At 31.9% G+C, this 26,811-nt stretch overlaps 2 protein-coding genes across 2 annotated transcripts; both read left to right on the top strand.

The window, feature by feature from the left end:
• The first annotated feature begins 305 nt into the window (after positions 1-305).
• LOC105110677 (signal peptide peptidase-like) lies at positions 306-6,067 on the top strand. Its single transcript, XM_011005785.1, has 12 exons — positions 306-422; positions 801-942; positions 1,315-1,430; positions 1,534-1,685; positions 1,806-1,891; positions 2,619-2,746; positions 3,367-3,417; positions 4,596-4,682; positions 4,813-4,882; positions 5,315-5,451; positions 5,553-5,630; positions 5,784-6,067. Exons 2-12 carry the CDS (start codon positions 903-905, stop codon positions 5,862-5,864), a joined length of 1,026 nt encoding a protein of 341 aa, XP_011004087.1. The 5' UTR covers positions 306-422; positions 801-902; the 3' UTR covers positions 5,865-6,067.
• A 5,972-nt stretch (positions 6,068-12,039) lies between these two features.
• On the top strand, positions 12,040-18,681 carry LOC105110671 (uncharacterized). The gene is made up of 8 exons (XM_011005774.1): positions 12,040-12,461; positions 13,716-13,823; positions 13,909-14,565; positions 15,145-15,224; positions 16,095-16,556; positions 16,657-16,743; positions 16,898-16,992; positions 18,170-18,681. Exons 1-8 carry the CDS (start codon positions 12,455-12,457, stop codon positions 18,237-18,239), a joined length of 1,566 nt encoding a protein of 521 aa, XP_011004076.1. The 5' UTR covers positions 12,040-12,454; the 3' UTR covers positions 18,240-18,681.
• The last annotated feature ends 8,130 nt before the right edge of the window (positions 18,682-26,811 follow it).

The raw sequence follows: 26,811 nt of genomic DNA, 5'->3' as shown, positions 1-26,811 counted from the left end.
CCTCTAAAGGAAATACGTAAACAACTTCATGCCTGGTGGCGTTGCTTTTTATTTCTGAAGTATCAAATTAATTACTTCGAGCGTATCCATAATGGCCCGTCACTTATTGCATCACAACAATCAAATAATAACAAGCCACGTATCCAGAAAGCTTCCACTTAAACTCCTAATTTCATTGGCTGCCAATAAAAGTTTACCTGACAGGCATGTAGGATGATTGATGGCCGTAATTGTTTACCAAGCATTTTTCACCCCTATCTCGTTTGACTCCACGTTGACCTGCCTCTTTTGGTAAAACCCTATCTCTCTCTCTCTCTATTTCTTTCTGCAAATATTAAATAAAATCTCATTTCCATCCCTCTCCCTCTCTATGCCCCTCCGATCTGTATCTCTAGTAACCGTTAGAGAGAGAGCCTCTTCAGGTACATCTCTTTCTGTCAAACTATACGTGTTTTTGTCTTTAAATTTATGCTTATGATTATTGATTCCTTTTTGGCTGCTGAGAAAATCGAGGAACAGAAAGAACGTTTTGATTTTTTACGGAGAAAATGGAATTGAAGCTATAAATCTTGGGATTTACATCAGTTATTCTTTTTCTGCTTACAGTGACAGTTTAACATGACATTTGAACCGGGATCAGTATAGCATTTTCTATCTTTGTAAATTTAGTAACTGAAATGGAGTATAATTGTTGATCCCATTTTGAAAAAAATTGGTCTCTCTGTCGACTTTTGTTTAAATTTTATCAGCCTATTAAATGGTTGTTTTCTGATTTTTATTTTTCTTTACTTAAATTGCAGGGTTTTTTTATGGTAAAGAGGCAATAGGTTCGCAATTGATCGTTGAAGTGTAGTAGATTAGCTTAATAATCTATCTCCAAAGTGCTTGGTTAGAATACGAACATGAAGAACTGTGAACGAGTTGCAAATTTGGCTTTAGCAGGTATTGGCTTTTTTCTTACTCTGACAGACTTGACAGTAATGTGTTGCTCATTGTAGATTGCCTTCCTTAGTCAATTCCCATCTTTCATATTAAACGTGTGCTTATCTTATTTTCCCGGGGACTCTTCGTAACTTTTGAGTTTGGATGTCAGAAATACTTGTAGTATGGTGGGAAATGCAGGGTTGACTCTGATGTGTATAAAGAATAGGTGGGCTACTTTTTCTGAAGCATTGGCCTAAGAAAAAGAGAAGGGGTTTCTGAACATGATAGCTCTTTGTTTCAAGAATCTGATGCATGTGGTAGCACCTTTTGTTTGTTATGTTTTGGAAATTTTACTCGATGTTGGTCCCATGTGTCTGATCTTCAATGCAGGTTTAACATTGGCACCACTTTTTGTGAAAGTAGATCCCAACTTAAATGTGATCTTGACTGCATGCCTGACAGTTTATGTCGGCTGCTATCGATCTGTCAAGCCTACGCCACCTTCAGTAAGTATAACAAACATTATCATTTATACCTTTCTCCTCTGTATTTCCTGTTCAGCTGATCCAGATTGTGTTTGACTGAAATTCATCGTGTTTAATCTTGCAGGAAACCATGTCTAATGAGCATGCAATGCGCTTTCCCTTTGTCGGGAGTGCTATGCTGCTATCATTATTCTTACTCTTCAAATTTCTTTCAAAAGATCTGGTTAATGCTGTACTGACCTGTTACTTTTTTGTGCTTGGAATTGTCGCGCTTTCGTATGTTCTTTCCACCTGATCTTTACTAATTTATATGTTCAAAATATCTGAAGTATTATTTTCCTTCTAGTGTTTATATCATTCTCATGTTTTCTTGTTTTCATTTTCATTTTTTTTCAGGGCAACACTATTACCAGCTATAAAACGTTATTTGCCTAAGCATTGGAATGATGATGTCATTTCCTGGCATTTTCCTTATTTCCGCTGTATGTGATGTTCTTGTGAATCCTCTAGACATTTCAAGTCCACTTAAATGATTCTGAAAATTCAAATAGTTTCCATCATTATTTTATAACCACGGTATCAAATACTATACTGCTGGTTTGCTTATTTGTGGCAGCTTGGAATTTCAACTGCAAATACATGCTTCCTGACTCAATACTGAATTCCAGCTAATTGTCCTTGCATGCTGCTTTATTCATTTTTCAGAACATGCTGCTTTATTTTATGCTTATTTACTGGTTTTTAGCTTGCAGGGAAGGGAATGTTCTTGTTATCTTTTTTTACAAGTAAAATCACAGTTTAATGGCCATCTTTTTATTTCTGTACATGTGGAAGAAAAGGATGAGGAGAAAACATCCTTTCTGCTCATAGTGAGTGGCATTGTTTTGGATCCCAATCCCCGAGTCTTAAAAAATGGATTTTAACAAGTTAGTTGCTTGTACATGCATGATTATCTGGCCATTAAAGTAACATGGTTCTTAGTGTCCTGGAGCTGTAATTGCTACCTGTACTTTAGGTATATTGATGACGAGTTGTTTTGGGATATTCTTGACCAGTTTTTACATGGGTGCTTTGCAAGTTGTACATGCTTGATTATCTGCATGATAAAGCATTTCTGGTCTTCTGCTCCCTTGATTTTTCTTTTGATTCATAGGATGTCTTCATTTTATCATGCAAAATGATGTTTTTCCTTGTACCTTTCTTCCCCAGCTTTGGAGATTGAGTTCACAAGATCTCAAATTGTTGCGGCAATTCCTGGAACATTCTTTTGTGCTTGGTATGCTTCCCAGAAGCATTGGCTTGCTAACAATATTCTGGGCTTGGCTTTCTGCATTCAGGTCTGGCATCATTCAGTCAGTAGATTTCTCATTGTTGCTAATGTCTCTTTTTGAAAAAAATTGTCTTCCTATCCTTTTTTTTAATCTCCAATTGCTTTGGAAGTTTTTTATGTTTTGTAGAATATCCTCTTGGCAATTTCTTTCTTTTGCTTCATATCGAAATGGATACTGAATAAAATTATTTATAGTGTGCCTTATTTGCTATTGAAGGTTTCAACTTTCCAATTATATATCTTCTGGTCACCATCTTGAAATTGCTTAGATCTTTGGGTATGCTTGTTTCATAAATTTCAACCTTTTCCCCTGAATACTTGATATAATCTAATAAATATCTATTAAGGCATTTCTCCAAAGGCCGTCATGCTAGCAGAATTGTCATAATAGTGGGTGAAGCTTTTAATAGCAGTCACATCCATGCTTGTACACACTAACACTTGCTAAGGGCTTATGTATGTGCATCACAAAATTCCAATGTTTCATGGATATAGGATTTTATTGAGATTATTGTGTGTTTAATTATGATCTGTGAGATATTTTTCAGCAAAAGTACTTGTGATTGATATAGTTATTAAATATGGACTGCTTTTAAGCGATTTGATTTTGTGATGCTTCTTTTGCAGGGGATTGAAATGCTTTCCCTTGGTTCTTTTAAGACTGGTGCCATCCTCTTGGTTAGTTGTCTGATTGTGGAGTTCACATATATATTTTCTGGATAACTATTGGTCATACAATTACAGATGCAGCTAGTTTGTTACATTAGTCAACTTAACTTATGTCTATACGCAGCATAAGTTACAGAATGTAGATATTCTTTAAATTTCATGTGTTTCTTAAATATCTTTTACTTGAGAATTTATTTCCTCAGAATAGAGATGCTTGCATTTTCCTCGTGTAATCTAGAGGATAAGGCCCCCACTCTCAACATTAAATAGTGTCTCTCTAGTCCATCAAGAGACCATAACCTGGACTCTTATCGTGTGATCTTATTTTGTACAAACGTTTAAGTTAGTGTAGTATTGGATTAAGCGGTAGTGGGTGGTAATAAACTTTACTTCTCTCACTCATTATGCCATTACTTTGCATAAAAAAAATAGAAGATTTAAGAAGATGCTTTAAACCCTAGAACCATGGATGCATCTTCAAGTTTAGGTAATATCATTTCTTACCATACTAATCAATTTATTTTGATTAACATATGATGTAAGGTAAGAAAAGAACAATTCCTAAGTTTGAAGATCTATATGTGGTTTATGATTTGAAAACTTGCACTCAAATCTTCTGATGTTCTGTTAAGTAATGTTATAGAGGAAAGGAAAGTTTTCTATCCTTTTTTCTTGTTATCCTTTTATAAGACATAATACCCTGAAATTAGTGTATGAGTTATGCCTCTTAATGGGCCAAAGAAACCTTATTTCAGGTGAGGAAAGTGCCATTTTCCATTAGATTACTATGACACAATGCATGACCCTTCCTATTAAATGTTGTGAATGGTCATGTAACTTTCCCTTTCCTTCCTTTTTCCTTCTGAAAAGTCAAATATAGCAATGAATAAAATGTTCAGAATTGTTGAGTGCATAAAATTCCAAAAGTTGGAAAATTTAACATTTCTTGGTCCTCAACTCCTTGTCATGAGTTTCAAAACAGAGGTTGATTTTATCATTTATCTCCATATTATATTGTAAGTGTTCTTTTCATTGATGACACTATGGTGGGTTTCTTGATATATGATTGCTGAATTAGATCAACGTGCAAGTGAATCTGTTGCCTTACGAATTAGCTCCTGGTCATTTTTTCCATGCAATTAGTAATTCTTCTGATATTTGATCTTTTTATCCTTAATTTATTGCAGGCTGGACTTTTTGTATATGACATTTTCTGGGTTTTCTTCACTCCTGTTATGGTTAGCGTTGCAAAATCTTTTGATGCTCCTATAAAGGTTTGTTTTTTAGCTTATTTGTCTTGCCTGATATCAAAATTTCCTGTAAAAATGGTGTTTGTTGATATTGAAGCTTTTGATATGATTTGATGCAGCAGTCTAATTACACGCCTATTCTATTCTTTTGTAGCTTTTGTTCCCCACAGCTGATACGGCAAGACCATTTTCCATGCTTGGACTTGGTGACATTGTGATTCCTGGTAAGGTGTCGAGTTCAGCATGCTATTTGCTATGATGATAAACAGCTGTATTTGGTCTCTATGATTAGTTGAAAATTTTGTTCATTGAATTTCCTTTTCAGGTTAAATAATAAAAATTTAGTGAAACATATGGTTGGTCTTCTATTGAGTCTTTCCTTTGAAAGAAATCAGGTTGAATCTTTGAAGGAAACTGCATAACTGAAAAAATCCCTGTGCAGTAGCTAGACAGAGAGCTTTGCATAATCTTTTTATACCAGTTGCATGTATAAAAGGCAGCCAATATTCTGATTTTAGCATCAGAAAGGTGAAGACACGGGGCCAAATAGATTTTGTTTTGGTTACAGAAATAGCTGCTAATAGTAAGCGCACTATAGAGTGATCATCTGCTTTTAGGTTCTTACATTGGTTGTTTACATGTTTATTCCCTTTCAGGTATTTTTGTAGCTCTGGCACTGCGATTTGATGTGTCTAGAGGAAAAGACAGCCAGTATTTTAAGAGTGCATTTCTTGGATATACAGCTGGTTTGGTCCTTACGATTATTGTCATGAACTGGTTCCAAGCTGCGCAGGTGCCCTGACTTGATCTTTTATTTTGTTTTTCTTCTCCATTTTATGTGGTCAGGATTATCATCCCTTAATCACTGTCATGCTTTTGTATTGTTACTTTCAGCCTGCACTTTTGTATATTGTACCAGCTGCTATAGGATTCTTAGCCGCTCACGTCATATGGAATGGTGAAGTCAAGCCGGTTTGTTCAGTACCCTCTATGACCTTATTTCTGTTGCTTGCATTGACCATCATTCTATTTTATTTTATTTTTTAAGAAATTTCTTCACCTGCTAAATCATCTTAACAATACTTTGTTGTCTGATATAGTAATTTCTTTGGACATCATGTGCAGTTAATGGAGTTTGACGAGTCCAAGACTGCTGCATCATCTCAAGAAGGTAGTGAAACCAGCTCTAGCAAAAAGGTGGAATGATCGGAAAAAAGGTCTGATACTGAAACTCTTGTAGGGCCAGGGAAGAAATATGTTTGTTTTCAATCAGGACACAAAATCCTGTGACTGTCAACCTTTTTGTTAACTTATGCAACCTGCACATCAGTGTAACAGATTTTGGAATTAAGCAAAAAAAAATTAATAAAAACATATTTATCCTCTTTACAGTAGGACCATTTTAGACATTTGTTCATTTTATTCGATTCTTTATGCCTCCATGATTTTACTTCGAGAGGCCTTGAGAGGAAAGGCTTGCTTGCAATGTGGCGGTGATCGGCTTGACTCTCCGGGATGAGCTGCTTTCTCTTCTGCCGTAGAGGTCTGACGGACCAAACGGTTTAACCACTAGCTCATTAAGGGATTTGGAAATTTAGTTAATTGGACTTTGTCTAGCCTTCTCTTCAATCCTTACACTTGCCATGGTTGCTTGCTACTGGGAATTGAAACTTTGGTTCATCTCTTTCTTCTCAATGTCCGTCTCGTCATAGTCGAAAAACCTAACGTGTTGAGTTGTTTCCTTGTGTTTACTCTAAAGAAAGAAACTGTTATCGAAAAGAGAGAATCTAGGTTGAGACATTCTAATCTCCTTTATATATATATATATATATAGATAAGAGAGGATCTAATAGAGTAAGTGATATATATATATATATATATATATAAGAGGATCTAATAGAGTAAGTGACGGGATATTTTTATATGTATATTATTAGTTACTCTTGCATATTATAAAGTGTCTCGAGTTAAGAGGCTTAAACAATTTTTTTTAAAAAAAAATCAGACATACAAAAAAAAAAAAATCAGGGGTGTGTTTTTCGGGTCAAGTCTAAGTTGACCGGATCAACATATTAACTCAAGTTTTTATTTAAATTAATTAATTATTTTTTTAACCCAAACTAGTAAAAATATTAGTTTAATTTATTGAGCTTATACAACAGAAACGAATACACGAGAGAGGAGGGTACACTTAGCTCAGCAAAAGTTGAATGAATAGGTAGCTATGCCATCAAAGGAGACGTATGGGTGACTCACCCCCATCCTTTGTCCGAGAAGTTCATTCAACTTCCTCGCAAGGTAAGACATCTAATATGTACTCATTAAATACATGAATGTCTCCAGCGTTGTTTTTGTCTAATTATTAACGACCAGGATGTCTCATGTATATCCAACATCCTACCATCAATGTTTGAGACATTTACCTCCGAATCGATTTATGAAGTTATTGATGATAAATGAATAGATAATTCTACCCTGCTCCCCATACAACTAGACAAATTTTCGTGGCAATAAAATGGGGCATGGGCTTTAAGATAAGGTGTAGGGATTGATACAATACATTAAAATAATTTAAAAATATATAAAAATAATAATTTAAAATAAAAAAATTCAAATTGTTTTTAGAAAGGCACACCCATTATCTCATTATTTTACTGCATCACAATTATCAGGCTAAATTCGTTGTGTTTCCAAGCTCATAGTTCTATTTTTACATGGTCATTGAAAGTCTCTAATCTACTACAGAGACTTGTTTTACAAGTGTTTTAGATCTCTTCATCATGCATTAAGCATGAAGAACTTAAGAGCGTGTTTGGAAATGTGATTGCAGACTTGTTTTACAAGTGTTTTAGATCTCTTTATCATGCATTTAGCATGAAGAACTTAAGAGCGTGTTTGGGAATGTGATTGCAGTTGTTTTTTAAAATATTTTTCATTCAGAAAAGTATGTCAATAATATTTTTTATTTTTTTAAAATTATTTTTAAGATCAGCACTTCAAAATGATTTGAAAATATCAAAAACATATTAATTTAAAGTCAAAAAAAAAATTCAAATTTTTTTTAAAGCACTTTTCAAACACGATACCAAACACCCTCTTAAAATCATATTCTAAGTTTTGAAATACATGTGAGCACATGATATGAAAATATAAAATAGCATCTCTTTTATATTTACTATGATAGAGAATTTACTTGAATTTACAAATTTATAAATATGAAACACTAACACAAAATTAAAAAGTAAAGAGACCATGGTCTATCTATTTACAAAATATAATTAAAAGAACTATGAGATTTATTATGAAAAAAAGAACCAAAGAATACAATCATGAAAAAAATCAGCATGAGAATTTCCCATGCAACATATGTGGAGAGATTTACGAGGAAGAGCATGGGAGCAAGAGTTTTTTATTTATTTTTGGAGGGCATCATTTAACTAGGAACCCAAAATTTGTTTTTCAAATGCATTGTCTTTTTGGAATGAGAAAAAAAATATTTATTAGCTTTTTAATAATTAAAAAATTTATTTACCCTAAATTAATAATTATATAAATTTTTAATAATTTTAAAATTTATAAAATTTAACCTAGTAATTTTAAAAAATCAAATATAAAAATCTAACTAATTGAATTACACTCTCATTATTATTTATTACGAACAATTTAATCTAGAATTAATGGAAGAGGTTTTGTTTTATTACAGGGGATGACTTGATTATATCGGTAAGGGAAAACAAAAGATTTTGGAAAATTATTATCTTTCTTGAATTAAGAAATATCTATTTGTTTGTAATGATAATAAAAACTTATTATCACATATAAACTTAATTCAGTAATGACGACTTGATTTTTTTTAGTTCTCTTGTCCCGCAAGCAAGTCTATACTCGTCATTCAATATAATCATATATATATATTCGTTCTTTCCAAGATCAACCACGTGTAATGACTCAATTAATCACACAATTAATAATCTAAAAGAAACTTCAAATATCCAGAATCCTACATGGACAACAGACATCTTGACTCCTTAAGAAGACAAGGTTGTTTAAAAATTTAACTCCATGGAAGGACTTGAAAGAAGATGGATTAATTTAGAGGGATGAAAGAAATGTTTGATTTAGGTCTAGTTATGCTTTTGATTTTTTTAAAGTTTTAAATTAATGTTTTTATACCTTTTTAATATATTTATATTAAAAATAAATTTTAAAAATTAAAAATTTATTATTTTAATATATTTTTAAATAAAAAATATTTTTAAAAATAACTTTTGTCTTATTCCCCAATATAGTCTTATCGGATGTAGCAAGTGAAGGGATGATTCACCTTTACTTCATGGTAATACATGTATGATGCTTTTATAAAATTGTATTTCAATTGATTGTTTTTTATTCTTTTATTTTTTGTGATATCAGCATATTAAAATTAATAAAAAATACTTAATAATTAATTTAATAATTTTTTAGATAAAATATTATTTAAAAACTACTTAACACAAAAAAAAAAGATAAGCTACGAAAAGAAGCACTCCCTTCATCTTCACAATTCAAATACCAGTTCATCTTTCCAGTTCTTTTTGGCTTTAATTCGTTTTTTTTTTTGTAGAATTATCTTGCAAACTGTTGTATGATAGATGTTCACTTAAAAATGCCTCATCAACAAGCAAGGCAACTACGCAAAGTACTAATTATTGATATATTATATCAAGTCCAGAAAAATATTTAACTTATTATATAGATATTTTTTTTTTAACGTGTAAGACTGCAAGCCAGGTTAATTTTTTTAATAAAAAAATATTTAAATAATGATAATTATTAAATAATCCTAAAAAAATAAAGAAAAAAAGCTAGGTTTTTATTTATATTATATAATGTAATGAATTACTCCAAAAATATTAATTTAACCTAAAAGAGACTTCATACATGTTAAAACAAAGAAAATTGAAGAAATTATTGTATTCTTAATAAATAATAAAACAAAATAATCATATGGTTCTTAATAATAACCTGAGTGGATTCGGGTTAACTTGACTGGTTAACGATTTAGGATAGTCCGGATGAAGGAAAGGGAAAAAATAAAAAAAGTTTAAGGCCAGTAACTTAATATTGAAAGATAAAATAAAAAAATAAAGTTAAATCGAGCTAATTTTTTAAACCGTAAACTCCATTAATGAGACCAAGATGACCATACAAAATACCAAAAAAATATCTAGAAGAAATTTCTTAATCATTGGTAAATTAAAAAGAAAACAAATAATAGTCAAAACAATGAGTATTTTAATTAATATAAAAACTAGTTAAAGAAAATAATGAGTGACTTCACTAAAATAAAATAAAATAACAATTAAAAAATAATAACCAAAATTGAATTAAAAAACAAGTGAAATACAATGCAAAGGGACAAGATTGAAAGAAACAAAATAAGAAAATGATTAAAAAAAGCAAAAAAAAAAGGACTAAATCTTGAAAAAAAAGATGAAATAGAATATTGAGAGACAAAATTGAAAGAAAAAAAATCAAGAAAATGATTAAAAAAAACAATTAAAAGAAAAGGTATTGTATTTGACGTGTAAACAAAAGAAAATCAAATGGAAATATATGAAATTAAAAAAAAATCTAAAAAAAAAACCAAAACAAATAAAGACGAATAAAAAAAAAGGAATTATAATTGATTTTTTTTTAAATAATATCATTTTTACCTTTTAATTTAATAAAAAATAAAGCGATAAGTTAGGGGGAAATCATGTTAACACTCGTTAATTTTTTATTTTATAATTTTTTTTATTAAAACAATGTTATTTTTACTTCATGCATGATAAAAAATATATGTTTGATCTTGGTAACTCCGGTCATTTGACCCAATCCATGACCCGAGATATGGTAGGGGTCAACTCCCGAGCTGAGTTTTAAAAGTATAATAAAAAAATAAAGATCAAATATGATATGAAAATTCAATGATATTAAACAATGAGATTAAATTGCCAAAAAATAATTAATTAATAAGAAAAATAAAAAATGAAAGGAATTGCAATAATAAGAATGAGTATGAAAATTAAATTCAATAAAAAATATAATCAAATGATTAGAGATAAAATAAAAAAAATAAAAATAAAAAGAATAAAAATTAAATTTGATAAGAAAAAATATAAAAAACTAAATATTAAAGAATGAAATTTCAAAACAATAAAATTAATTTTAATAAAATTATAAAATTGATGATCACTTTACAATTTTTCAAGATAAGCACACATTTTAAGGTAAAAAGAAGAAAAAAAAGACGTTATCATTAAAGCTTTGTCGTATTTTTATAATTAATATGTGTTATTCTATAATATAAAGGGTAGCACATTGCTTTAGATGTCTTTTATAAAAAACACCAACAATCAATAGTTATTTGGAGATGATACACATGCTATTTTTTTATCTATAAAATAATATAATATATTTAACACTACACGATAATTGTAAAAAAAAAAATGTTAAAAAATTGAAAATACTCTTTTATTTTAGGTAAGAAAAGTTACCCCAAAGATTACCGGGGTAATCATACTCTACAAAAATGTGAAATTTCAAAAAATTCTTCAGATATTAATTGTGTTTTTTTTTTTCAAAGATACATGAGTAATTATATTGTAAAATAAAGACATGAAAATATAAAATTATCTCCGAGTGTTCGTTCACTTATTTGGTTTTTTATGGAAAGCATCAATTATTTTACAATGAATTATACTGTGCACAATCTACGAGACTGAAGTCTTTTAATTTTATTTGTAATTATTCAGCATTTCCATGTTTAACCGGCAAATGCAAGAGGACTGGAATCCTATTTCTCTATTTTCACAATTCAAAAGAAATTTAAAATTAGCTACCTCATCAATTTATCATCACCCATTAATTTTAAAAGGTGTTTAAGAGTATATTAATAGGTATTTTTTAAATATTTTTTATTTAAAAATTATATTAAATTAATACATATATATATATATTATTTTTATAATAATTTAATAATAAAAAATTAATTCTAGACAGAGATTTTTTTTAAAAAACAGTTATGAATATACTTCAAAACATTTGAAATAACAGCGGTTTATAAAATATTTTTTTCTTGAAAATATAATAAAAAAAAATTTAAATTTTTTTCTTAATATCATTATATTAAAATAATTTAAAAATATATAAAAAATTAAATTTAAATAAATAACAACATAAAAACAATTATATCCTTTTTAAAACACTAAAAAGAAAAAACCTATTAACCCTCTCTATCCGACCTACGATTAAAGCACGCCTGGTACGTAACAGAAGAAAATAGGCAGTGCAGACAGGACAGGACAGGACAGGAGATTAGCGTGTTTTTATTTTATTTTACTTTGCTTCACGAAGGTTGGATTTTAAAGACTGGGAGAAAAAAGAGACAGGGAAAAGGAAGATAAAGTATAAACACGACAATAATTGAATCGAACAAAAAAATATGTGAAAAAACAAATTTGTTTAATTTAATTTTGAACAGAGAATTTAATCAAACGCGACTACAGAGAACAACAATAAATTAGAGGGAAAGAGTCAGTGAATTCAATTCCCTCTTTCTGTAAGTCTGCCTTTCCATCTCCTACCAAAGCCACCCTTCTCTCTCTGTCAAAAATTATCAAAGAAGAGATTGGAGCTCCACCCAATCGAACCTTACCCATTTTGCATTTTCTCATTTAGTTTGTGTTTTCTAACTTTATTGGTCTAATGGGGTTCTCTTTTTGAGTCAATCAAAGCCACAGGAAGAGAGAATCCCCTGAAATTCAACAACCATGGAAGGTAAAACTAATATGTACCTCTATCTCACTCTAGTTTCCCCAATCGTATGATCATTTCATGCACTTGTTGAATATTGTTTTTTCTTTTTTGTGGGTTATTAGAATTTTTCTTGCACGGACAACAAGGGTTACGTTGGGATCAGCAAGACAAACTAACTGTTAGAATTTCCTCTAAGCATGTTTTTGGTTTTTGAGGAAACTGGAATTGTGTGTGAAATGGGATTTTGATTGTGTCCCGGATGATGGAAACTTTGGCTATATGTAGTTGAACTTTTCCTTTCCATTTATGTTCCTATTTTGGCTCGCAAACAAAACATGTCGGCAATTTTTTCCGGGGAAGCAAGAAGTTTTTCATTGTTAATTATCACACATCTGAATTTTGTCATTCCAGTAAAAGAAATTCTTGGGAATCTTAAGGTTGGATGCTTGTAATAATGTGTGTTTCGTGTTCCGAATGCTTCTGGGGTTTTGGATGGAACGTATGGCTCTTCAAAGATATTGTGAAAGATTAACCTCGGTTTGCTGATTGAGAATTCCTTGAATAATTATGTGGAATTGGAAAAATTTATAGAGAATCCAACTGGGTTACTCTGTGAACACAGAATATGAGTGTGAATTATGATTGTTCCGAATGTAACGTGAGAGTTATCTTGAATCACAATTGTTCTGAAAGTAAACCCGGTTTTGGCTATCTTGCTATGGCTTACATCTATGAAATCAGGTGCTTGCTTTCCCTGAACAAACAAAAGCATTGTAAATACCCTTCAAAGTACTCTGAATAGTTCATGAGAAAATATTGGCATTTTATGTTTGCTTTGTTAGTTAAAGCCACGACCTACTTCCTTTGCTTGGCCAAATCTACTCTAGTCAAACTGGGATTCATCATTCACCATGATTAACCCCATTTATATGACCTTCTCCACAAAATTGTGCGTTTAATATCCTTTCTGATGAAATATTGCGAATGTAGATTTCTACAGCTTACTTGAGTAACTAACTCGGTTTTCCTGTGTTAAATAGGTGTTGTCCCTTCCTCAGTTCATACACCATAGCATGATTTCTACAGCTTCTTTATTTTTCTTTTTTACCTGATATATCCCTATCCGTACATCACTGTTTCAACTCAATGGCTTGATTTTCTAGTACAACCCTAGCAGCTATAGGGAAACTTATACGTGCCATTTGGTGTCTTTGCTCTTTACTTGTATATGTTCATTTTTTATTTTGTCTTGTAAAAAAAACAATCAATGTTCAGAATCAAGTGAAGTGCATTTTGGAGAGAATAGAGTTTCTCCAGAGAAGAATTTGAAAAGGACAGTCAAGACACCAGCCCAGGTTGTTGCTTTGGAGAACTTTTATAATGGTACTATTGCTTCTCTCACAAAATTTATTTAACCCACTGATGTTAGCCATTATGTTCTTGAAGTGATTTTTTTGCTTTTTCACAGAGCACAAATATCCCACCGAGGAAATGAAATCAGAACTTGCAGACCAAATAGGGTTGACAGAAAAGCAAATATCTAGCTGGTTTTGCCACAGAAGGCTAAAAGACAAAAGATTGAGAGATGAAGTATGCACTAATGGACGCCAAGATCGATCTAGCGGTATTATTCAGGATCGAGGGAGTGGGTTGAGGCAAGATTCATGTGGCAGTACCAAACAAGGTGATTATAGGAATCTTGATCCAAGGGAAGTTGAAAGCCAGAGACTTTATGGTCGAGATTTTCATCCTGCTGATCTAACCTATGAACGAACGACTCGCTATACAGGGAATGTTACTGGCATTGATAATATATCTTCAGGAAGTAGCTCATCGTTGCAAGATAAGTTTGTTTGTCAAAGAGAGGATCCTTATGACACAGAGACCCCAAAGTACCTAGCTCAGAATGGAGCTGCCATGTCATTAATTCCTAAGGGTACTGATAGTTTTGGGTATAAACCATCTGGATATTTGAAAGTGAAGGGTGAAATTGAGAATGCTGCTATTACTGCTGTCAAGATGCAATTGGGCAGGCGTTATAAGGAGGATGGTCCACCACTAGGTGTTGAATTCCAGCCACTTCCTCCTGGTGCTTTTGCATCCCCAATTAGAGATCCAGTCAATGGTAAGTTCTAATAACCTCCTTCCATTCCATGCAATTTCTGCAGGCAGAAGGAGATGTCAAATAAATTTTGCTTTTCTAGTTTATGTTCTTTTCAAGTTTTCTCTGATTCTCAGTGTCTTACTTAGAGGAAGGTGTTGTGATGAGAAAATGGGAATTCTTTTGATTCCATTTGTATGATTTGATGGGTTCAGTTGCAGATAAGATAACTCTTACTTTTTTAAATACAGCATTACTTATTTCAGTCGCATTTGCATTAAATGTAAATTTCTGATGCATGCTAATAGTCCATTTGTTTCTGTACCTACTTAGACTTGCAATATACATTATACATTCTTCAGTGGAAATGGCTTGCCATGACATTTACGTTTGATGCTGGGTGCTGTAGTTTATCTTTTGGTTTCCTCTTGATACCCACTTTCTGCAACTGCTAAAGGAAGCTTTGAGTCCTCACTTCACTCACATTGTTGGCATATACTTAAAGTATAATTTGATAACAGTACTCCTTTTTCTTAGTTATAACTATGTACACTTGAATCTTGTTCACTTTTGTATGCTGTTTCTTGCCAACCATTTTTCCAGGACCAATCTATGTGGGAGATCTTGCTCAGATTTGTTCTCCTGATGTTTCTGGGGTTCGAAAGCAATCCAGTCTTGGCGCTGTGAGTAGATCTTCCAATACATTTTGTTGGCCTTAGAGTCTAGCAGCATATTGTTATTATGTTATGCACACTTATTTAGCACATTAATCATTACGGAAATGAGGGTTAGATTTTTTTTACCAGTTGCTTTGTCCAATGTAGTGGGATTGATAGCATGGAGAATTAGTTGAGTTGAGTTATATGGTGCAAACAAAATGGTTGGCAGTCACTTTTGACAGATAAAAGCTAATTAGGCTGCAACTAGTTTTACATATTGAAATCTGGAATAGTTGTCATTTGTAATTTTATGCTGAATTTGATTCTGGAATTGGAGGACTATGACAATTATAGTATGATGGTTGGTATAAATTAGTTTGAGGCTCAAGTTCTGCTGATCCATGCTGGAAACCTTTATATCCTCCGCCTCTCCATCACTTCCAATGATGTCTGCCATCCCATGTTTATCACCACTGTGACTTTCACTTTACTTTTATTGCCAATATACCACCAATCATGCACCAGCACCACCAGCAATTATGCTCACAACATGTTTCCTTCCTCATTTTGGTATGCTCCAAAGAAAGGTTCAGTTAGACTTTAAAATGTTATGGAACAAGGTATTTTTTTATATGATTCTGCAGACTCCATTCCACCATCTTCCATATCTTGTACTTCAAATGAGTCCCTATAGTCCCCGTGTATGCTCGCAGTGGTGAAGTTATAATAGTTTTTCTGAAGCTCTGATGAGAACTCATAGTCACACCTCCATCAGTGCTTTCATGGAATCACATATTGCTTGAATTGCATCTGAAATGGAATGCCATTTTTGTAGAATTTTTCTTACCTCTTTGATACATGATCTCTTATTATACTTGTTTGATTCCCTTGCAGAGATATGAAGTATATAGCACCAAGATGAGTTCTCATGATTCATATACAGAGGGAGCAAATTGTAATCCCGAGCCCTCTGATTCTCATGATAGAAAATCTCATCAACTTCTAGAACAGAAGCCTACCTATAATGGTTCCAATTCTAATGCTGGTGGGAACTCTGCCATGGATATGCCTGATCTTGCTGGTGAAACATCAGCCTATGTAAACAAAAGACATTATAGGATGAGCTCTAAGCATGGTTTTGAGGGGAGAAGATCGGATTCTCTTTCAACCCATCTTGGTCCCAGTGGTAGGAGAGTTAATAGTGAAAAGACAGAAGCTTGGTTGCATGACTGTGATAATGACAATCCTAAGATGGTTCAAAGGAATAGTTACACATCTAAGCATCCACACTCGATGCGTGGATCTGGAAAATCTCTTGATACAGAGGAGAGAGCACAGTGTACGATCATGGAAAAGGTTCTCTTATTACTTTACATCTTTCTGCTTGTGGTATTGTAGAACAGATCCATGCTAACATATTTAGCTTAATATCAAGTTGTACATTGGGTATGTGTAGGAGGACAAACTTCATGGAGAAATGAAAAGAATGAAAGGCTCTCACGACCCAGTTAGAGTGAAGAGGCATCCAACAGATGAAACAACTGTGAGTTTATGATGTCGATCACTTATGGGAATATTTTGAATGAATCCTGCATATGTTGCATGCACATTCTTCAATATAAATCTAAATCACACATTACTCTTTTTTATTTGTACATTGATTTTGATACCTCCTCCTTTTTGGCTTAATATTGAAGGTTGCAAAAAGATTCAGAGTTGACTTTCCACAGCAAGAACATGTGGCAAAAGCATCGTTTTCTGAAATACGTCGAAGGACAAATCTGACTAAATGGTTGGTAAACATTTCTATATGCAACAATAATTTTATGTTCTCTTTTTTTTTTTTGTGCACTCTTATTTATGTTCTCAGTGTAGCGTGTTGTGTGTATATGTTGTGCATGTTTTTTCAAATTTGATGGGCTTAAAATCTTTAATGAATCTGAAATTTCCACAAAAGAGAATTATAAGACATTATCCATGTCTGATGATGCATTTCGCTTAGCAAATTTTTAATTTCCAAAGTAAGTTGTTTTATTTCGATTGAAAGAAATAATTGTGTAGATGGTTAGTGTAGTTTTACATCACTGACACAGTTGTGGTGGTTAGTAATTTTTTTTTGTTTCTCCTTTTAAGTGAACTGGCATGAGTACCTCTAGTTGTCATGATAGATAGCGCAGGTAGGAAACTTGCAACCGCTATTTAAAACTATTTCAGGGTCCATGGCCCCGCAAAGCCTTTTTTCTGAAGAGTTGGGTGAAAAGAGAGGAGGGAGAAGTGTCAGGCAGATTGCTTTTTAATTATGCATCAATAGTACCAATTATCTGTCAAGCATATAGAAGTGCATTAGAATCCAGAGAACATGGCCACGGGCATTGCTTTCACTGAAGTTGTAGGAGCATTGGATGTGCCAATAGACATTGGGAGGTTGTATGTATCTGAAACAAATCGATGCTCACAGACTTGTCATGAATACCTGTTTGAATAATTTTTTTGTGAAAAACATTGCTTAAGCTTGTTTTCACGAATAACTTGGCTGATTGTTAAATAAGATATAAGCCGCCTCTTGTAAGATGCAGAATGTTAACCCTCTGATCGTGAGACTTCACACTGTTCTACTGTCACATCAAGGCTATGTTATGTTCGGTGTGAAGTTCAAAGTTCAGGAAATGCTAGTGTCCAAGCTTGTAAAGGAGGATGCCGTATGCCCATGTTTGGTCGGGATGCTGACTTGTTCATTGACATTGTTTTCAGTTTTCTTAGATATTTGTGTTCCAAACCCTATAAACATGTAGCTCTGTTTCATTTAGATGATTAATTGTCAAAATATTTTTGTGCTTCCTGCACTGCCAACATGGTGTTATTTCCCTTTTTTGAATCTTGTCTTCAAATTTTCAATTAATGCTAAAAATTCTGTTGACATTCTTCATGTTTTGTGTCTGCTGCATGTCTGCCATGGAGAGGCCATCTAGTTTCAGCGAGGATGAAACTCCAGAAACCAGTTTTATCGGCAGAATGAGGAACTTGCAATTAATGGATTGAGATGGTATAGTGGTTCGTGAGATCACCTCTCAAAAAGAGAGCGATTACCGATTCACCTGATGAAGATTGTACAAGGCTGTACAGTTTGAGAGAATGTATTTCTTTTGTTAGTGATGCTCCTTTGCTACGTGGAAAGAAGTTTAGTTCATCGTGGCAGCCAATTGCTTTTGCCCTTGATGTCGTCAAGTGTGTACTTTGTAGCTTGTACAAATTTTGTCCTCGATGTTAAAATTCTTTCTGGAGATATTCTTGATCTCTGATTGTCAATCAGATTAGGCAGGGTCCCTTTAGCAATGGCTGTCCAGACAATGTCGATGACATCATGCGACAGCACAGCATGCCCGTGGTGCTTTTTGTAAAGGCAAATGATAGCAAGACTGCTATAAAGCTGTTTTCTAGTTTCTATCAATCATGCATGACATGACATGACCTTCTTTTCCCCCTAATGAAATGTGAAACCTCATTAATATCTTTTTTTCTCCAAAACTTGAAAGACAAAATTCACATAACAGAGAAGGCGGGAAGGGAATTCGCTAGCTAGATGTCACCTTCAGGTTGCTGGGTACGGTTCATATTAATATTTTGCTCTCCGGTTCTTTCTTTGTTATTTTAGGAGAGGATTCAAATATCAGAGAAAAAGGAGAGTTAAGAATATCATGGATCACGAATATATTATGCAAACTAATGAAAAAATCATTTGAAAGATCACTCAAATAAAAAAAATATTCTGAAAGCTCTATACATCGTATTTCCATCTGGTATCTGCACAAAGGACAAGTTGTCTTCCTTCTCAAGCACTTGTAAATGCAAGAACAATGAAATTTATGCATGCATTCCATGACCCTAGCTTCCTCTCCAATCTCCAGCTCTTCTTGACAAACCCCTCCTCCATCGATCACCAAATTCTTCAATCGACCGGGCACCGGATCAATAGTTTTCGCCAAAATCCCCGCAAGCTGAACCCTAACCTGAAGCTCAACCTCAGCCAAAACAGTGTGAAAATCACGATTTGTAGCACTTGCACGCTTCATTGCTAGCTGCTGTGTTCTTGTCTCTGACTTTGCAAATTGTAGTTCCGCTTTGTCAAGCTTTCCATTGAAACGTCTAGGGTCATAAGAGCCATCGAATGTAGACTAATAGCCCCAGTTGCTCACCCTGTTAAGAACCTCAGCTTCTGCGATTGCAAAAAGAAGAGCACCACAAAGCAAGAAAGTAGACGGGAAAAAAAACAGTGATGTTCAATAAGAGAGTGATTGGAGTATATTTTATATAGAAAGCTGGTCCAAAACGCGGAATCCAATCTAAGAAGGGAATCCAGAGTAGACAAGGAATTAAGTGTTTTTCTTTTCCTTTTTATTAAAAAAAGAGAGAGAAAGATATCGTCCTATACATGTTCTTGGAACGTGGTGTTACGGTTCCTAATTTGGGAATCGGTGCATGCATCTCTTCTCTTCCAATATGTCTAGTAAGAGCCCAAAAGTGGAGTCGGAAACGGCGGTGGACTTCCTCTTCCAATATGTCTAGTAAAAGTGGAGTCGGAAACGGCGGTGGACTGCTGGCTGTGTATAGAAGGTTTGCGGTCTAGCCATGTGTGGATAGAAATATCAAATTACGATATAATAATTAAATTAAATCACATATAATAGACTCGAATCCAATTCTTATATAACCAAAAAATAATAATTAGTTTACCTGTAATTAAAGTGATTGCTTATGATAAAGGCTAATCATGGAGCCTAGAAATCAAGCTATTTCGGCCATGTTGGTGTAATGCATGTGATTAGCACCTTTCAGGATTCCTTTGTGAATTTGGAGGGTGCTGTGTTTTCAATTTTTATGCACCATGGTGCCACAAAGAATAGAAAAGGTGTGTTTGCGAAACAATTTTGCGTCCTCAGCAGGCAGCAAAAAATCTATGCATTATCATTAGGAAACGAAATACGTGGTGGACCTTTTCCGAAAAACACGACTCAAAACTCACACTAACATCATCTTGAAACCTAGTGACTGATGCTTTGATTCATGGGAGCATGAACGTCGAGGCCCAGCATGTCTTCATGATCTTTCTGGGCTTTGAGTGTCCCAAAACTGTAAAGGCCATCCAGAAACCTCAAATTGAAACTTAATTAATCCTCTAGCGTCCAAAGTCCATATATTTTTTCTAATTCTAACGGAAAAAACCATTCATTTCATTCACACGCAAGTCTTTCTTGATGCAGCAGTATGTTTTAAACCAAGGAACCGTCTTCGCTTCCTTGCTGTCCTCACCATTTCTGCTACGATTATATACATTAGCCATTAAGGTAGGGCTTGCTTACAGAGTTCGTTCATGTTAAAATAGGTTATATTGTTAATTCACCGAAGAGGTCCTACTTGTGACTTTAATTTCTTGAAAAAATCACACCAACTTCAAGCAAGAAGAGAAAATGGAAATTCTAGCATCAAAATTCTACTGTATCACATCCACCTATTAATGCTAGAATTTCCTCCTTCCTTTTTTTTTTCTTCACATAAAGTTGGTTATTTAAGCCCATACTTGGCTGTTTTTTATATTTTTCCAGCAAGGCACGTTGCTTGAACCTGATGATGTTCTGATCCTCTCACGATCATGCCATTAGTAGTCAGCACATGATTCAATGTTAGAAATGGTTTAACTTCACCAAAGGAAATCCTCTGAGAAGTAAACTAATCCTTGTTATGGGTCATAGTTCCAGTTGGCCAAAAAGATGAACCTAATCAATGAGAGCCTATACCACACGGTTCCTTGAAAAGATTTTACATCATGCGCGTGCCTGCTTCTCTAGACCAGATAGGCATGCACATTCAATAATTTTGAAGGAGTCCTTATCATTTACAGAAGAAAGTCACTGTATCTATATCTGACCAATTGAGCAATAAAAGCAGAAAGTCTAAAGTTAAAAATATTGTGCATCTCAACCCGGAGGAGTAGTAGGGGTTGTTCTCTCTGAAATTGATGTTATATTATACGTTGACACCTGAACTCTTAAGAGGTGGTTTTAAGTTTGAGTTCGTATATGAACTTCAGCCATCGATTTGGGGTTCGGCAGGGCACTATATGGAGCAATGAATGAGGCCAGGGCTTGGTGGTGTAAATGCTCTCTGGTTCAACCTCGCGTTGAATCTAAGAAGAACAATAGGTAACTGCCTATCGTTTGTCCTGTTCTCCTCTTAAATACCCTCCAGCTAAGGAATTACAATCTAATAAGTAATTAAGACCAGATACTAATTTGACTAGGAAACTACCAGCCAACTAGAATAAAATAACTAACAGCTAATAAACTTATAACAGCAAGTACTAATTTGACTAGGAAATTAATAGCTAACTAGGATAATAATAACTAACAGCTAATAAGCTTATAACAGCTTTCAAGATTCTTTGTATCCCACACGTCTACTTTGTCCAGACAATGCAAATTTTATTTTTTTTAAATTTAAGCTTTTATTACAAATTAATTTTTTATATATTTTTAATTATTTTGATGTGATAATCTTAAAAATAATTTTAAAAAATAAAAAATATTTTAAAAAATAACTATAATTATACTTCCAAACGATGTAATGAATTAAAAGGTGCCTTCCTCTGTCTCCTGATTTGCATGACTTGGTCTTTTTGAGTGTTTTACGTGGTTGTTGGGTTCGTGCTGATAAGCACATCATCTCCCACCAAGGTAGGACCAATATGGAGCCAGAAGAAAGAAAGGGGGCCAGAAATTTCACTGCCTTGTGTGGCTAATGGCTGCTTTTCTCAAAAGCGCACCCACTGTCATGTTGGTCCCGATCAACAGGGTTTGGAAAGGGAAAGGAGCTGTCGTTAGGGGCATTATGGACGTATCCGTGTAAGTTCAAGCCACTTTGCACAAGCTCTTTAACCAGCAGGGAATGGAATACTTCTTTTTTCTTGTGCTGCTCACATTTGTCAAATTCCAAGTTGAACTGGGTCATCTCTGCATGCTCAACCACTCCATTTCTCACTTTTTTCCAGATAATGTCAGGACACTTGGAAGTTGGATTGGATCTCTACCTGGAATTTGGTGTAACATTGTCAGAGTGTTGCTAAAATTTATGCTTCATGTGTTTGATCAAGCCAGATCCTAAATTGAAAGACATTTGTCGCAATATTGTGTTTTCTAGTGATACATGGGTTTTTTTTATTGGATGTTTAGAGATTTTTTTAAAAAAAAAAACTAGCTTTCCCGTTAATTGATAGTTGGAGGCTAAACTTCCTTTTCAGACAACATTAAAGTCACTCTTTTTATATTATATTGATATGGTCTATTCAAATTATTAGTTTTAAGATTTAAATGTATAAGATTTCAAAATAAATTTCATCTCCTTAGCTATAAAATAAAAATAATTCCCTCCAGCAGGTTCATGATCATCTTCCTGTACAAAGGAGAAAATGGCTTACATTCATTTAAGTAGATTGATGCCACGTGCCTGGGATCAGCTAGTTGATTGGTTTTCCAGACAGGCTTATATAAGTCAATGGCCGGAGAGAGAAATTGCTTATTATAGTCTTAATTCTTGTTTTTTCGTGCTAGATTCTTCGTTTCTATTGCTCCGCTCCTTTATTTTGTAAAAAATAATTTTTTAAATTTTTATATGTTTTTTTGTTACTAAAAAATTAGTTAATAAAAAATATTTTTCAGTTAAAAAAATTAATTTTATTTTAGAAAAGTATTTTTTTATTTTTAGCAGAAAATACTTTCTCAAAATTATAAAAAAATTTAAAATATTATGTATATATATATATATATATTTTCACTTGAATTTTAATTCACCAAAACAGATTACTGACTTGAAAAAAAAAATATCAGTTATAAAGACCACCCTTCCTCCATCAGAGACAAAGAAACAAATCAACTGCCTCGATCGAGGAAAGATAGCTCTCCAGAAATCCCGGACAGACGACTCTTGGAGGCTTGGTGGGGGATAGGTTGCCTTCAAGCGAAAAAAATACAAAAAAAAAAAATGTATTAATATTAAAGCATGGATGGGCCATCTAGGCTTCCAACCGTGAGGAATTTGGTTTTATCCCTAAATATTCGTCTGACAATGTAATCATTTCTGTTTTTAAAAATATTTTTTTGTTTATAAAATATCACATTAATGATTTTTTAAGTATTTTTTTTATAGATTTGATGGTTTAATATTAAAAATAAAAAATATTATTTTAATATATTTTTAATTCAAAACACTTTTAAAAAAACATGCTCTGTTACAATAATACAATGTTAAAAACACATTAATTTTCTTTGAAAATAACATAAGGATTGGAAATAAAAAAAATAAAATTCAAAACAGTTAGAAAGGATTTTTAACTTGTGTTTGGTTATTGTCTTGGGAAAAAAAATGAATATATTAAAGATAGAGGAGATAGGATAAAAAATAAAATAAAATAAAAATTATGTTTGATAATAAAGTTAAAAAAAAAAAGTGATTGTTTATGTATTTTGTTTTTAAAAAAAGTGATTGTTTATGTATTTTGTTTGATTATGGTGAAAAAGGACATAAAAATATATTAAAAAATCTATTTTACTCTTAAGATATTGTTTTCAAACTCAAATATTATAATGTTATAATATTAGATATTTTCCTTTTATTTTAGTTCATTTTAAATATTAAAATTAATGATATTATAATAATTTTAATTATAAAATCATGACTAACTTGATTAGTTGATCTGGGCCTGGATTGATTCGAGTATAAGAAAAAATTAAAGAATGATTGACTTGATATAATCTAGTAAAAAATCCAAGTCAATCTAGAATAAAACAAGGGTAAAAAACCCATTTATTTTTTTGGAAACAAAATGGTCAGATCAAATTTATTTTGATTTTTTTTATGAAAAATTAGGTTAGATATGTTAACCTTATTGAACAGTAACCTAAACCTTATCTTATATCGATTCTCGAGTCAGATTTTAAAACTAAGATAATATTTATTTTTATTTATTATATTGACTCGGGTCAACCCTCATTAACTTTTTTTTGTGTGCGTGACTTAAACCATGCTCTAGTCGACCATTGAATTAGATTTTAAGACCTAATGGTAGTAATTTTTATTCTTGTATTTACCTAACTTGACCTCCTGATTTGTGATTTAGGCTTTATCTCTGATTAACTCTTGAATTAAGTTTTTAAATTTTAACAATAATTATTTTTATTTTATGTTGACTATCATAACATATGACCTAGGTTTTGCTCCAAGTTGACTTCATGTCAGGTTTTAAAACTATAAAAATAATTATTTTTATCTTGCTCCAAGTTGACTCAATGTCAGGTTTTAAAACTATAAAAATAACTATTTTTATCATTATATTAACTAAAGTCAACGATTAACTCTACTAATTACTTGACTTTTATTCTGGATCAACCTCCGAATCAGGTTTAAAATTATAACAATATAATTTTTATTTTTACGTTGACTCAGGTCAACCCAACTTATAACCTAGACCTTAAATAGTGACTTTGTCTCAAATCGACCTTTCAAGTTGGGTTATAGAACTACAATAATAACATGTTTTATTCTTACGTGTCTTAGTTGGACAATTTTAAAATTGAAATTTTTTACAAATATATTTTAAGGATAATAAATAAATAAATATTTTTTTTAAAAGACTTGTCCCCTTTGTACCTCATGTTTTTGAAATACATAAATTCACTCTAAAATTGATTAAAAGACATGTTTATTTTTATATAACTGTTTCTTAAACCAAATATATTTTTATTTTCATTGTCGTTGTCTCTTCTTTTTTTAAACAATAATCAAATACTACTTAATAAATTGTATTAGATAAGTGGCTTGTAACATAATTTTGTGCCAACATAAAAAAGAGTGTTCATGCAATAACAATGTTTTGAAAGGAGTAAGAAAAATATAAGATTTTGGTAACTGAAATAGGTTACACGTGTTGTCTAAGCAATGAGCAAACAAAAATAAAAAATTATGAAATGGGTATTTTATGCTTACTCTTATGCAATTAATTTAATTTAATTAAAAAATAAATTTCCTTTTAAAAAAGCTAGATTTAACGAAGGTTGAGAAAAAAAATCAAGTTAACCTTTGTTGATTGCAAAGCCGCTAAAAAATCCTATGAAAAGTGAATAAACAAAAATAACAAAATATTGGTAGATGGAAAAAAGAAAAAAGGAAGAATTGAAAAAATTCAAGTAAACTTGGGTGAACTTTGTAAACATGAGCTTGTCTTTTAAGTCTACAATCCATTAAATCATTAACATGGACTAAACTAAGAATCTCAAGACCCATCAAATTAATTGTTGAATGATGAAATTAATAAATTTAATTTAATTAAAAAAAAAATATTTTAAAGAAGCTAAATTTAACAATGATCTAAAAAAACTCGAGGCAACCTTTATTATTTGAAAAATAAAGATAAATCAAATAGAAAGTGAGTGAAGAGAATGTTGGAGGATGTAATCGAAAACAATAACTTAAAAAAATAAGTAAAAACAGGTAAGTCTCAATGAACCTTGCAAAGCTGGATTAAACTCTTAAACCTACAGTCTATTAAATTCTCAACTCTGGCTTAACCCAAAAGCTTAACAGTTAACATATTAAAAAATAAATATTAGATGGTGAAATCAATTAATTTAATTTAATTTTAAAATAATATTTTTTTAGAAAAGATAAATTTAATAAAGACAAAAAAAAAATTGAGGCAAATCATGTTATTTTCAAAATGATTAAAAAATATTATAGAACGTAAAGAAAAAATAATAAAATGCTAGAGGATGGGAAAAAAAGAAAAAGAAGGAAACTCCTGTTAACTCTGTAAACTAAGGTTAATTTTTTAAACTCATGATCTATTAAATTCAAGACTCATGTTCAACTAAAAAGCTAAACAGTCAATTAATTAAATTTAAAGGATTGAATAATAAAAAAATAAATTTAGAAAATTCTTGCAAGGAAAAAAAATACAATAATAATAATAAAGAATTTGACAAGAAAAAACTCAAGAATAATAAAATTGAAAAAACTATATAAAATAAAATAAATAATGATAAAAAAATGACAACCAAATATGATAGATGAAAATATCTATTAGGGTGAGACTAAAAAAAATCTTTAACTTCATAAATTATTGTAAATAAGAAAAATTGCAATAAATAGGAAAAAGGATGGAATTTTAAGATCAACAAATTTTAAGGACTAACTTGAATTTTTTCAAGGTTATATTCACCACATCGATAATAATTATGTTACATATGCTGCCTGTAGATGAAAGAGATGTCAAGAAATTTTGATAGTCACTTTATAAGAAAGGTTTTGAGAATAAGATAACATCACATATGTCGTTCGAACATATCTTTTTACTTATTTATAATATTACCATAGTATTCTTAATGACACCAAACAATTATTAAAATAACTAAATGTAAGAGATAAAGGCAAAGTGTTTTGCATTGGAAGAGCAATGATGTAATTTAATTGTTTAAAAATTAAGTCAATAACTAAAAAATCTCTTGAAAAAAATTTAATATGTTTTTTATATCAAGGATAATAAAATAATTATATTGTGTAAATAAAA

The sequence above is a fragment of the Populus euphratica genome, unplaced genomic scaffold (genome assembly GCF_000495115.2).
Source record: "Populus euphratica unplaced genomic scaffold, PopEup_1.0 scaffold3.1, whole genome shotgun sequence".
NCBI lineage: Eukaryota > Viridiplantae > Streptophyta > Magnoliopsida > Malpighiales > Salicaceae > Populus > Populus euphratica.
The sequence above is the reverse complement of the archived record's forward strand: the minus strand, read 5'-3'. Positions and strand labels throughout refer to the sequence as shown.

Bases quoted from the DNA above. Each gene is read 5' to 3' on its own strand.
- LOC105110671 (XM_011005774.1), top strand. The intron at 15,225-16,094 runs GTGAGTAGATCT...ATTCCCTTGCAG, and splicing joins AGCAATCCAGTCTTGGCGCT to AGATATGAAGTATATAGCAC. The intron at 16,993-18,169 runs GTTGGTAAACAT...GAGGCCATCTAG, and splicing joins AGGACAAATCTGACTAAATG to TTTCAGCGAGGATGAAACTC.
- LOC105110677 (XM_011005785.1), top strand. From the start codon at position 903: ATGAAGAACTGTGAACGAGTTGCAAATTTGGCTTTAGCAG. The intron at 4,883-5,314 runs GTAAGGTGTCGA...ATTCCCTTTCAG, and splicing joins TGGTGACATTGTGATTCCTG to GTATTTTTGTAGCTCTGGCA. The intron at 5,452-5,552 runs GTGCCCTGACTT...TGTTACTTTCAG, and splicing joins ACTGGTTCCAAGCTGCGCAG to CCTGCACTTTTGTATATTGT.